The sequence below is a fragment of the Hyperoodon ampullatus genome (assembly GCF_949752795.1).
Source record: "Hyperoodon ampullatus genome assembly, chromosome: 13".
In the NCBI taxonomy this organism is placed as follows: domain Eukaryota; kingdom Metazoa; phylum Chordata; class Mammalia; order Artiodactyla; family Ziphiidae; genus Hyperoodon; species Hyperoodon ampullatus.
This window is the reverse complement of record NC_136926.1, coordinates 66,273,299-66,287,228: the sequence shown is the minus strand read 5'-3', so window position 1 is coordinate 66,287,228 and position 13,930 is coordinate 66,273,299. Positions and strand designations below refer to the sequence as shown.

General features: G+C 44.2%; 1 protein-coding gene across 1 annotated transcript in view; it reads left to right on the top strand.

Moving 5' to 3' along the window:
• Positions 1-13,930, top strand: part of MYO5B (myosin VB) — a 385,365-nt gene that overhangs the window by 239,342 nt on the left and 132,093 nt on the right. The window contains exon 10 of the mRNA XM_079718130.1: positions 1,081-1,346. Within this exon, the coding sequence (XP_079574256.1) occupies positions 1,081-1,346 (266 nt within the window). The remainder of the gene's footprint in view (positions 1-1,080; positions 1,347-13,930) is intronic.

The window sequence follows — 13,930 nt, the reverse complement described above, 5'->3', positions numbered from 1 at the left end:
CGGGTGCGTTCTTGTACTTCTCTGGGGCTCAGTTTCTTACCTGTATGGAGAAGGGACTTACGCTGGAGGCATCCCTAGTTTTCCCAGCTCTAAACATGAATATCAGTTACAGTGTTCCAAGTGATCTTCCCAAGTCAAAATTTGTTCCTTATTTTTTGCCATTTGTCCTAGCTTTCCACCTAGATTCACTTTCTTTCCAAGTGGCAAGTGCTTAAAGAATATAAATAAGTTCAGTTATGTGTTTAGTATGACCGGGGCTAAGATGAAAGCAAATTTTCTTGGAAGCTTAGGACGGTGTGATGTCAGTGTGCTGTCATCGTCCAAGGGGGTCAGCTCAGGGCTCATTTCCGAGCGCACTGCTCTAGACTGCGTGCAAGCCCAAGGTAACACTCAAAAGCGAGGACCTTGGGCTTCCCTGGTGGCGTAGTGGTTGAGAGTCCGCCTGCCGATGCAGGGGACACCGGTTCGTGCCCCGGTCCGGGAAGACCCCACATGCCGCGGAGCGGCTGGGCCCGTGAGCCATGGCCGCTGAGCCTGCGCGTCCGGAGCCTGTGCTCCGCAACGGGAGAGGCCACAACAGGTGAGAGGCCCGCGTACCGCAAAAAAAAAAAAAAAAAAAAAAAAATTGTGAGGACCTTTCCGGGGCTGCGGATTGAGCACTGCATGTGGAACTCTGCAGTTGGAAGCTACATTCACTGTGATTTTGCCTCTGGCTCCTTATTCTTAACGGATTATCTGTTCCTAAGTTATCAGTTCTCATCCTGCACCCTTCACTCCGGAGCCCTGTCCTCCAGTTACGCTTCAGGCCCTGGCAGGGAAGGAGGGGACAGGGAAAGTGGAGAGCTGTTTTGTAAAGCCCTGGTGACGACTTGTTCATTAGCAGGTATTATCAGTTTGAGCAACACTCTTTGGGCCCCAGTTGTCACCTAGTGGTGTGAGAGTGCATGAGGTGGCTGGGGCAGTGGCTAGGGATGAAATGGGATTCTGGGGGGCCTAGAGTTGGGTTCCTTCCCTCCCTAGAGCATGGTGGTGGGCTGTCCCCCATGCCCCTCCTCAGCCCTTCTCCCATGTCTCTTCCAGCCTGAGGATGAACACCTGAGCAACTTCTGCCAGCTGCTGGGGGTGGAGCACAGTCAGATGAAGCACTGGCTGTGCCATCGCAAGCTGGTCACCACCTCGGAGACCTACGTCAAGACCATGTCCCTGCAGCAGGTGGTCAACGCGCGCAACGCCCTGGCCAAGCACATCTACGCCCAGCTGTTTGGCTGGATAGTGGGGCACATCAACAAGGCCCTGCACACCTCCCTCAAGCAGCACTCCTTCATCGGCGTCCTGGACATCTACGGGTAGGACGGTGCCTGCTGCCGCCGATCGCTGGTGTCTTCCTGCTGGCATTTTAGAGCCAGCGGGGACCCTGGAGACCTTCCTGGTGGTTCTCAACCAGGGGAGTGTGAAATACGGGGGAAGGGGGCATTTTTGGTTGTCAACAGTGACTGGGTCTCTGCCGGCACTTGGTGGCCCAAGGCCAGGGATGCTAGGTGTCCTACAGTACAGAGGACAGTCCCAAGGAAGAATGGACCCTATCAAACACCAGTAGCTCCCCCACTGAGAAACCCCACAGACATCCCTTTGTCCTTTTGGGAAACTGAGGCCCAGAGATGGCAGTGTCTTGTCCAACATCAGACTGGAGGTTTCTGTGAACTTAAATTCAGGTTTTCTACTTCAGTTATGTTTTAGTTAAAACTATCATCTGACCTCAATCACGATGTCACCAGTCAAGGTGATTGTTTTAATACTGTAACTGTGCCCAGTGCTGCGATACGGATTGATATTGTGTGTGGTCATTCCTGAAGTTTCTGTGCATTTTAGAATTCTAGCCTAGTGGAAAAGACGGCTACTCATAACAGTGTAACTTACAGGGAGAGGCCACCTGGCAAGTAGAAAGTGTACTTCACTAGGCCCTAGGAGACTGGCTTTCTGACTCATTGCTGTCCCCAGCTAGCTGAATGACCCTCTACAGATCACAGCTCTTCTATTCTTTAGTTCCTATAGCTTGAAAGGAAGTTTTGAGCCACAAGTCTCTCTTAGGTGCATTCCAGGTCCTTCTAGAATTGCTTGAAATTATATGCACTGCGTTGAAACCTTACCTGCACTTCTTTTATGATCAGTGTCCTGCCCTCTTTAAGCTAATAATAGATGAAATCCTCCTGGATCTTCATATCATAGAGGTCATGGTTTCTGTCTTAAAATAGAACTTTGGACGCTTAGAAGTGCAGAGTTGTAACAGCCGTGATACTCTGGTAGAAACGACTGCTCAGTGGGCTGACAAGCTGGTGCTCGCCTTATGTTGAGGCTGTAGTAAAGGAAAACCTCCTCTAGAAGCGGCCGCTTTCCCGTGCAAAGATAGGCTGTCCCAGCTCCGTCTCTGCTGCTCTTGTGCATCACTGGGCTTCGAATCAAATCATGTCACATGCTGTGGCAGTAAATTGGTTTCTGGCATCACAGAGGCTTCCAGAACATGCTGAAGAGTTAAGTCACATGCACGAGCTACATAATACAAGAGACAACAGAAGAAATTGTAACAGGGTCGGTTTGAGGGTTTGGACACTTGATGCTGTACGAGTTTCAAGGCAAAAGAGTGCACGCTTGTTGGCACAGTCAGGAAAAGCTTCACGTGGAAGGTGAGGCTTGAACTCGATCTTTCAAGGAGAGAGTAGAACACGGGTAGTGGGGGGAGACCCTTTGGGACAGGAGCACAGTCCAGAGGGTAGGAAAAAAGCCACGTCCTAGGTGATGAGGAGCACAGTGGAGGATGACCTGGGGGGAGGCAGGAGAATGCCTCCTCCCCAGGCTCTCCAGGGTTCTAGCTGAGTGACTGTGGGCTTGGCACTTCTCTTCTGCTCCGTCGAGTGCCTGCTGTTTGACTCAGCCCTTCCAGTCGCTCTGGGGAGAGCAACACAGAACAGTCTGTGCACCCTGGAAACATACTACCAAGCTGTCAGTAATTAATTCTGTGTCATTCATCCCTCTGCCATGAGTATTTTCAGGTAACTGGGTTTCAAAAAAACTGACCTTTAGTGTTACATTCTGATGTAAGAGCTAGAGAAAGTCAGGATGCAGCATCTGACCTGGTTCCCTTAATCTACCTGGGCAAGAATCTATTTTTACTGAGTTCTCGGTGTGGGAAGATTAATGTGGAGACTCACTGTTCCTGTTGTTGTTTTTTAACATCTTTATTGGAGTATAATTGCTTTACAACGTTGTGTTAGTTTCTGCGGTATAACAGAGTGAATCAGCTCTATGCATACCTGTATCCCCATATCACCGCCCTCTTGCGCCTCCCTCCCACCCTCCCTATCCCACCCCTCTAGGTGGACACAAAGCACCGAGCTGATCTCCCTGTGCTATGTGGCTGCTTCCCACTAGTTATCTATTTTACATTTGGTAGTGTATATATGTCAGTGCCACTCTCTCACTTCATCCCAGCTTCCCCTTCCCCCTCCCCGTATCCTCAAGTCCATTCTCTACATCTGTGTTTTTATTACTATCCTGCCCCTAGGTTCATCAGAACCATTTGTTTTTTTCGATTCCATATATACGTGTTAGCATACAGTATTTGTTTTTCTCTTTCTGACTTACTTCACTCTGTATGACAGACTCTGGGTCGATCCACCTCACTACAAATAACTCAATTTTGTTTCTTTTTATGGCTGAGTAATATTCCATTGTATATATGTGCCACAACTTCTTTATCCATTTCTCTGTCAATGGACACTTAGGTTGCTTCCATCTCCTGGCTATTGTAAATAGTGCTGCAATGAACATTGTGGTACATGTCTCTTTTTGAATCATAGTTTTCTCAGGGTATATGCCCCGTAGTGGGATTGCTGGGTCATATGGTAGTTCTATTTTTAGTTTTTTAAGGAACCTCCATACTGTTCTCCATAGCACCTGTATCAATTTACATTCCCACCAACAGTGCAAGAGTGTTCCCTTTTCTCCACACCCTCTCCAGCATTTATTGTCTGAAGATTTTTTGATGATGGCCATTCTGACTGGTGTGAGGTGATACCTCATTGTGGTTTTGATTTGCATTTCTCTAATGATTAGGGATGTTGAGCATCCTTTCATGTGTTTGTTGGCAATCTGTATATCTTCTTTGGAGAAATATCTATTTAGGTCTTCTGCCCATTTTTGGATTAGGTTGTTTGTTTTTTTGATATTGAGCTGCATGAGCTGCTTGTAAATTTTGGAGATTAATCCTCTGTCAGTGGCTTCAGTTGCAAATATTTTCTCCCATTCTGAGGGTTGTCTTTTCATCTTGTTTATGGTTTCCTTTGCTGTGCAAAAGCTTTTAACTTTCATTAGGTCCCATTTGTTTATTTTTGTTATTTCCATTTCTCTAGGAGGTGGGTCAAAAAGGATCTTGCTGTGATTTATGTCATAGAGTGTTCTGCCTATGTTTTCCTCTAACAGTTTTATAGTGTCTCGCCTTACATTTAGGTCTTTAATCCATTTTGAGTTTATTTTTGTATATAGTGTTAGGGAGTGTTCTAATTTCATTCTTTTACATGTAGCTCTCACGTTTTCCCAGCACCACTTATTGAAGAGGCTGTCTTTTCTCCATTGTATATTCTTGCCTCCTTTATCAAAAATAAGGTGACCATATGTGCATGGGTTTATCTCTGGGCTTTCTATCCTGTTCCATTGATCTATATTTCTGTTTCTGTGCTGGTACCATACTGTCTTGATTACTGTAGCTTTGTAGTATAGTCTGAAGTAAGGATTCCTCCAGCTCCATTTTGCTTCACAAGATTGCTTTGGTTATTCGGGGTCTTTTGTGTTTCCATACAAATTGTAAAATTTTTTGTTCTAGTTCTGTGAAAAATGCCATTGGTAGTTTGATAGGGCTTGCATTGAATCTGTAGGTTGCTTTGGGTAGTATAGTCATTTTTACAATGTTGATTCTTCCAATCCAAGAACATGGTATACCTCTCCATCTGTTTGTATCGCCTTTAATTTCTTTCATCATTGTCTTATAGTTTTCTGCATACAGGTCTTTTGTCTCCTTAGGTAGGTTTCATTCTTAGGTATTTTATTCTTTTTGTTGCAGTGGTAAATGAGAGTGTTTCCTCAATTTCTCTATCAGGTTTTTCGTCGTTAGTGTACAGCAATGCAAGAGATTTCAGTGCATTAGTCTTGTATCCTGCTTCTTTACCAAATTCATTGATTAGCTCTAGTTGTTTTCTGGTAGCATCCTTAGGATTCTCTATGTCTAGGATCATGTCATCTGCAAACAGTGACAGTTTTACTTCTTTTACAATTTAGATTCCTTTTATTTCTTTTTCTTCTCTGACTGCTGTGGCAAAACTATGTTGAATAATAGTGGTCAGAGTGGGCAACCTTGTGTTTGTTGTTCCTGATCTTAGCGAAAATGGTTTCAGTTTTTCACCATTGAGAGCGATGTTGGCTGTGATGTTTGTTGTATATGGCCTTTATTAGGTTGAGGTAGGTTCCCTCTATGCCCACATTCTGGAGAGTTTTTATCATAAATGGGTATTGAATTTTGTCGAAAGCTTTTTCTGCATCTGTTGAGATTTTCAAATGGTTTATATCCTTCAGTTTGTTAATATGGTGTATCCCATTGATTGATTTGCATATATTGAAGAATCCTTGCATTCCTGGGATAAACCCCACTTGATCATGGTGCATGATCCTTTTAATGTGCTGTTGGATTCTGCTTGCTAGTATTTTGTTGAGGATTTTTGCATCTGTGTTCATCAGTGATGTTGGCCTGTAGTTTTCCTTCTTTGTGACATCTTTGTCTGGTTTTGGTATCAGGGTGATGGTGGCCTTGTAGAATGAGTTTGGGTGTGTTCCTCCCTCTGCTATATTTTGGAAGAGTTTGAGAAGGATAGGTGTTAACTCTTTTCTAAATGTTTGATAGAATTCACCTGTGAAGCCATCTGGTCCTGGGCTTTTGTGTCTTGGGAGTTTTTCAATCACATTTTCAATTTCAATGCTTGTGATTGGTTTGTTCATATTTTCTGTTTCTTCCTGGTTCAGTCTTTGAAGGTTGTACTTTTCTAAGAAATTGTCTATTTTTTTCAGGTTGTCCATTTTATTGGTGTATGGTTGTTTGTAGCAGTCTCTCATGATTCATTGTATTTCTGCAGTGTCATTTGTTACTTCTCCTTTTTCATTTCTAATTCTTTATTTAAAAACTTTTTTAGTTTTTATAAACTTTCTTTTTTTTATTAATTAATTTATTTATTTTGGCTGTGTTGGGTCTTCGTTGCTGCGCGCAGGCTTTCTCTAGTTGCGGTGAGCAGCGGATACTCTTTGTTGTGGTGCACGGGCCTCTCATTGCAGTGGCCTCTCTGTTGCGGAGCATGGGCTCTAGGGCGTGTGGCCTTCAGTAGTTGTGGCTGGTGGGCTCTAGAGCGCAGGCTCAGTAGTTGTGGCACATGGGCTTAGTTGCTCCGCGGCATATGTGTTGGGATCTTCCCGGACCAGGGCTTGAACCCATGTCCCCTGCATTGGCAGGTGGATTCTTAACCACTGCACCACCAGGGAAGCCCTCTAATTCTGTTGATTTGAGTCTTCTCCCTTTTTTTCTTGATGAGTCCAGCTAATGGTTTATCAATTTTGTTTATCTTCTCAAAGAACCAGCTTTTACTTTTATTGATCTTTGCTATTGTTTCCTTCATTTCTTTTTCATTTATTTCTGATCTGATCTTTATGATTTCTTTCCTTCTGCTAACTTTGGGGTTTTTTTGTTCTTCTTTCTCTAATTGCTTTAGGTGTAAGGTTAGGTTGTTTATTTGAGATTTTTCTTGTTTCTTGAAGTAGGATTGTATTGCTATAAACGTCCCTCTTAGAGCTGCTTTTGCGGCATCCCATCGGTTTTAGGTCGTCGTGTTTTCATTGTCACTTGTCTCTAGGTATTTTTTGATTTCCTCTTTGATTTCTTCAGTGATCTCTTGGTTATTTAGTAGTTTATTGTTTAACCTCCATGTGTTTGTATCTTTTACAGTTTTTTTCCTGTAATTGATACCTAGTCTCATAGCATTGTGGTCAGAAAGGATGCTTGATACGATTTCAATTTTCTTAAATTTACCAAGGCTTGATTTGTGACCCAAGATATGATCTATCCTGGAGAATGTTCCATGAGCACTTGAGAAGCAAGTGTATTCTGTTGTTTTTGGATGGAATGTCCTATAAATATCAGTTAAGTCCACCTGGTCTAATGTGTCATTTAAAGCTTGTGTTTCCTCATTTATTTTCATTTTTGAGGATCTGTCCATTGGTGAAAGTGGTGTGTTAAAGTCCCCTACTCTTATTGTGTTAATGTCTATTTCCCCTTTTATGGCTGTTAGCATTTGCCTTATGTATTGAGGTGCTCCTATGCTGGGTGCATAAATATTTACAATTGTTATATCTTCTTCTTGGATTGATCCCTTGATCATTATGTAGTGTCCTTCTTTGTCTCTTGTAATAGGGTTTATTAAAGTCTATTTTGTCTGATATGAGTATTGCTACTCCAGCTTTCTTTTGATTTCCATTTGCATGGAATATCTTTTTCCATCCCCTCACTTTTGGTGCGTATGTGTCCCTAGGTCTGAAGTGGGTCTGTTCTAGAAAGCATATATATGGGTCTTGTTTTTGTATCCATTCAGCCAGTCTGTGTCTTGTGGTTGGAGCATTTAGTCCATTTACATTCAAGGTTATTATCTATCTGTATGTTCCTGTTACCATTTTCTTAATTGTTTTGGGGGGGTCTTTACTTCTCTTTTGTTTCCTGCTTAGAGAAGTTCCTTTAGCATTTGTTGTAAAGCTGGTTTGGTGATGCTGAGTTCTCGTAGCTTTGCTTATTCTTAAAGCATTTGATTTCTCCATCGAATCTGAATGAGATCCTTGCTGGATAGAGTAATCTTGGTTGTAGGTTTTTCCCTTTCATCACTTTAAATATATCCTGCCACTCCCTTCTGGCTTTCTGAGTTTCTGCTGAAGATCAGCTGTTAACCTTATGGGGATTCCCTTGTATGTTATTTGTTGCTTTTCCCTTGCTGCTTTTAATATTTTTACTTTGTAATTAATTTTTGATAGTTTGACTAATATGGATCTTAGCGTGTTTCTCCTTGGATTTATCCTGTATGGGACTCTCTGCACTTCCTGGTCTTGATTGACTATTTCCTTTCCTATGTTAGGAAAGTTTTTGACTATAGTCTCTTCAAATATTTTCTCAGACCCTTTCTTTTTCTCTTCTTTTCTGGGACACCTATAATTCAAATTCTGATGCATTTAATGTTATCCCAGAGGTCTCTTGAGACTGTCCTCAATTCTTTTCATTCTTTTTTCTTTATTCTGCTCTGCGGTAGTTATTTCCACTATTCTATCTTCTAAGTCACTTATCCGTTCTTCTGCCTCTGTTATTCTTTTATTGATTCCTTCTAGAGAATTTTAAATTTCATTTATTGTGTTGTTCATCTCTGTTTGTTTGCTCTTTAGTTCTTCTAGGTCCTTGTTAAACGTTTCTTGTATTTTCTCCATTCTATTTCCAAGATTTTGGATCATCTTTGCTATCATTACTCTGAATTCTTTTTCAGGTAGACTGCCGACTTCCTCTTCATTTGTTTGGTCTTGTGGGGTTTTTCCCTTGTTCATTCATCTGTTGCATATTTCTCTGTCTTCCCATTTTGTTTAACTTACTGTGTTTGGGGTCTCCTTTTCACAGTCTGAAGGTTCGTAGTTCCTGTTATGTTTGGTGTCTGCCTGCAGTGGGTGAGGTTGGTTCAGTGGCTTGTGTAGGCTTCCTGGTGGAGGGACTGGTGCCTATGTTCTGGTGGGTGGACCTGGATCTTGTCCTTCGGGTGGGCAGGGCTGCGTCTGGTGGTGTGTTTTGGGGTGTCTGTGAACTTAGTATGACTCTAGGCAGCCTGACTGCTAATGGGTTGTGTTGTGTTCCTGTCTTGCTAGTTGTTTGGCATGGGGTGTCCAGCACTGGAGCTTGCTGCCCGTTGGGTGGAGTTGGGTCTCAGTGTTCAGGTGGAGATCTCTGGGAGAACTCTCGCCGATTGATATTACTTGGGGCAGGTAGTTCTCTGGTGGTCCATTGTCCTGGACTCGGCTCTCCCACCTTGGAAGCTCATACTTGACACGTGGCCAGAGCACGAAGACCCTGCCAGCCACACAGCTTGGAAGAAAAGGAAGAAGAAGAAGAAAAAAAAAAAAAGAACGAACAGATACTACCCCAAACCAAATGGCAAAAGCAAAACTAAACAGACAAAATCACACAAAGAAACATTTACACACACACTCATTAAAAAAAAACAAAAAAAATCCCAACAAAAACAAACAAAAAACCAACAGACAGAACCCAAGGACAAATGGTAAAAGCAAACCTAAACAGACAAAATCACACAAAGGAACGTACACATACACACTCACAGAAAGAAAAAAAAAATGGAAAAAAATTTTTAAATAGTAAGAAAATTAAAAAATTTAGAAAAAAGGAAGAGAGCCAAATCAGTAAACAAATCCACCAATGATAGCAAGCACTAAAAACTAAACTAAGATAAATGTAACACCAGAAACAAATCAGATGCAGAAAGCAAACCCCAAGTCTACAGTTGCTCCCAAAGTCCACCACCTGAACTTTGGGAACATTCATTGTCTATTCAGGTATTCCACGGATGCTGGGTTTATCAAGTTGATTGTGGGATTTAATCTGCTACTCCTTAGGGTGAATAGAGAAATATCCCTTTCTCTTCTTTGTTCACACAGCTCTTGGGGTTCAGCTTTGGTTTTGGTCCCTCCTCTGCATATAGGTTTCCCTCAGGTGTCTTGTTTCCCACCCAGACAGGAGCAGGTTAAAGCAGCATCTCATTAGGACTCTCTTGCTCACTCAGGCCGGGGACAGGGAGGGGTATGGTAGTCACAACTGGAATGTGGGCCACGCCTGCGGCAACAGAGGCCACCATAACGTCGCAACAGCCTGAGGCGCGCATTGTGTTCTCTCAGGGATGTTGTACCTGGATCACAGGACCCTGCCAGTGGCAGGCTGCACAGGCTCCTGGCGGCAGGTGTGGGTAGTGACCTGTGCTTGCACACAGGCTTCTCAGTTGCAGCAGCAGCAGCGTTAGCAGTTCATGTCTGTCTCTGGAGTCTGAGCTGATAGCTGTGGCTCACTCCCATCTCTGGAGCTCACTTAGATGGTGCCCTACCTTCTGTGGGCACACAGAGCAGGAATCCTGTCTCCTCGCACACCCCGAAACAGTGGTCTCTTGCCTCTTTGGCAGGTCCAGACTTTTTCCCGGACTCCCTCCCTGCTAGCTGTGGCGCACTAGCCCCCTTCAGGCTGTGTTCATGCCGCCAACCCCAGTCCTCTCCCTGGGATCTGATCTCTGAAGCCCGAGCCTCAGCTCCCAGCCCCCGCCTGCCCTGGCGGGTGAGCAGACAAGCCTCTCAGGCTGGTGAGTACTGGTCTGCACTGATCCTCTGTGCGGGGATCTCTCCGCTTTGCCCTCTGCACCCCTGTTGCTGCGCTCTCCTCCATGGCTCTGAAGCTTCCCCCCGCCACCCTCTGTCTCCACCAGTGAAGGGGCTTCCTAGTGTGTGGAAACCTTTCCTCCTTCACAGCTCCCTCCCAGAGGTGCAGGTCCCTATTCTTTTGTCTCTATTTTTCCTTGTTTCTTTTGCCCTAGCCAGGTACGTGGGGAGTTTCTTGCCTTTTGGGAGGTCTGAGGTCTTCTGCCAGCGTTCAGTAGGTGTTCTGTAGGAGCTGTTCCACGTGTAGATGTATTTTTGTTGTATTTGTGGGGAGGAAGGTGAACTCCATGTCTTACTCCTTCAACACCTTGAAGGTGTCCCCATTGTTAATGGCACATAAAAGTATTATGACTGCAGTGCTACTGATACGTACAATATCATGCCTCAGTTCTGTTATAGGTACATACTGTCTTAGCAGTGCCTTGAGCTTAAATAGAGAGCTCCTCCCTTCTAAGGGATACCCAGCAAGAGGCTTTGCCTCTTGGTGTTGGTGGTGGAGAAGGCCTCTGTGGGTTGGGCTGCTGGTGCTGCTGAGTCTGGAGGTGTTAGCTGAGCCCCTGCAAGCTGGGATTTTGTGTTCATATTTGCCATTCAATTTTTATAATTGAGTTTATTTGCTCTAAAATCCTGTGCCCGCCCAAAGGGGAGAAATAGATCATAGGGAAGACTTGTCTTTGGTGTGAAGGTGCACTTGTCCGTGGGTGGATGGGGATCCGTAGGACTCCATCTCCTGTTTCTGGTGCCAGCTCCTGACCTGTGTGTCTCCTTCCTCCCCGTGTGGCTGTGGGTTCCTTTGAGAACATCTGACAGCTTTCCAGCGAGGACAGGTCCCATCGCAGGGGGGGCTGTGCAGCCTGCGGCCCTAGACAAGCACTCTCGGGGAGTTTCCTCCCCTTTTGCTTCCTTCTGGGTGCGCTATGCTGTTTTCTCTTTTTTTAATCCTTGTTCCTTCTCAGAAGCTAATTTACTTTCTCAAACCTTGTCATAAAGCAGTCGTACTTAGAAAGCAATTCACCTCCTCCTGGGGAGAGAGAAATGCCACGCATGGTTCCTCCTCCGTCTGCTCAGTCAGTGCCGGCTTCACATGCTGTGGGCAGAGTTCAGGATGGCAAGTTAGATAAGGTGGGCTCAGCGTTAACCAGCTGCTGTCTAACTGAGCCATTTGTGGCCAAGTAAGCACTTACAGACCACCCTGAATGTACATACGCCGGCTCCTCATCAGTTCTGGTCTGCCGAGAAGTCATTCTCTTTCTTTTCTGGTAAGAAGGTATGTAGTGAACGCTTGGAGACTAAAACCAACAACTTCACAGGAAAGCAGGTGACTTGAATCTGGAGGTACTCTTTCTGATCCATCAGGTTAGTGACACCATTTCTTAATCTGGGAGAAAGTGGCAGCATTTGGTGGAAACTTGGATTTGCATTGAACTATTTACTGTCATCTCCCTTTCCCAATCATGGTGTTCTTCTGCCTTGTTTCCTTTGGGCTTCAGACACCTTCCAGCTATCTTTCAGAAACCTTCGGAAAAGGTACCTTTCAGAAACCCACTGAATCTTTTGTTTTCAGTTACTTGAAAGTGGGTGTCATGCTTGATACTCTACCTCTGTTACCCTAACGACCTCCTCTCATTTCAAACTAATTCCTGTTTTTAGGCTTTATTTACAAACAGTTTGACTATGAGAAGTGATTCTTCCATGGCATCTGAAAACTCCAGCATTTTTTTAATATTTTGAGTTTCCTACCCAAATCCCTGACCACCAGACTCTGGAGAGGGAGGAGACCATTTATCCCAATGTCTCGCTCGTTGTTTCTCAGCCCTAGATGGGGATACCTTGATGCACATAGAAGGTGCCCTTGGGATGACCTAATGTTTTTAATTTTCTTACTCCTCCTTGTCACCTGTGAGCAAAAGAGAGCATGTGGAAGCTGCAGAGAGTGGGAAGGAGGGTGGGGTGAGGTTTCTGAATACATTAAACCCCACTGATTAAGAGGAAAGGAATAAGGAGTTATCTTCCTCTCTGAATTAGGCTGGGAATGTGCAAAGCAAGCAAATAAGAGTGGGATTGCTGCCCCCTCCCCTACCAGTAGGTACTGATTACTTCAGCTGGAATGACTGTCCGTAGATAAACTGTAGCACCTAGCTAGAGTGTTACTGGGTCACCAGTCAAGCTCATTCTAGAGACAACTGGAAGGAGTTCCATAGTATAAATGAGCCACTCCAGATTTTTGTATAAATGTTTAATATGTTACTATAGAATCAGCAGCTAGAGTGAGTAAACAGTCACTTCTGTATACATAAGCAAGCAGTGTGTGAGCCAGCATCATACATACATACCTCGCCTTATCATGATGTTCTGAAGGGTAGTTAGTTCAGATGGTAGAAAAGGCTGTGAGCGCCTAAGTAAATTGCTTGGGCCACAGCTGCCTCCACCACAGCTGTGGTGAGCCCGCTGCTCAGAGGCCCTTCTCTCAGGCTCTCCTGAACGGTTCCAGATACCCAGTGTCCTGGTAGAAGCGTGCCTTCCCTACATCTTGCTCCCCCTGCCCCAGCTCCAAAAAGTGCAGAGCAGGCAACACCCAGGGCAATTTAGCCAACCCAAGCCAAGCTCTTTTCCTTAACTAAGGATCTGTGAAGCTGCCTGCAGGGTATTTCTTACCAGGCAGGGGATGGAAATTAATAGGAGAGAGCCAGGCAGCTTTTGGCTGGGGTTTCCTTTTCATGTTGCATTAACCAGCATTTGCCTCTACAGGCTTGATTAATTACAATCGTAACCCTTTATTCCTCTCTCCTCCTCGAGGCAATGAGAAATAAATGGTTCCAATTTGGGAAAAATACACATTTATTTGTCTTTGACCTGAGCCTTCAAAATGCCAAGATAGCAGGAGGCTTTGGCTATGGCCAGCTCATTCTTGAAGAGGACAGTTGGCCTAGGGGACTTTGGGAGCAAGGCAGGGATAGATTCATGCCTAATGCTGAGGAATACTGAGGGAGAGGATGCCAAGGGGCGTTTGGGCCCCAGGAACGGGAAATGGGGTTTGCTGGGATTTTATATCTTCCTCAGTTCTTGTGTTATTTTCTGTGTCTCTTATGGTATTTCCTAACTTTAAATTTGCATCCAGCTCTATTCAGTGCTTTTTAATGATTTAAAAAGTATTTTTAAATTGTAGTTTAAAGAAAACACAATATAAAATTTACCATCTTAACCGTTTTTACGTCTACAGTGCATTAATGTTAAGTATATTCACACTGATGTGCAATAGATCTCTAGAACTTTTTCATGTTGGAAAACTGAAACTCTATACATTAAACAACTCCCATCTTCCCTCCCCCAGCCCCTGGCAACCACCATTCTACGTTCTGTCTCTATGATTTTTTTTTTC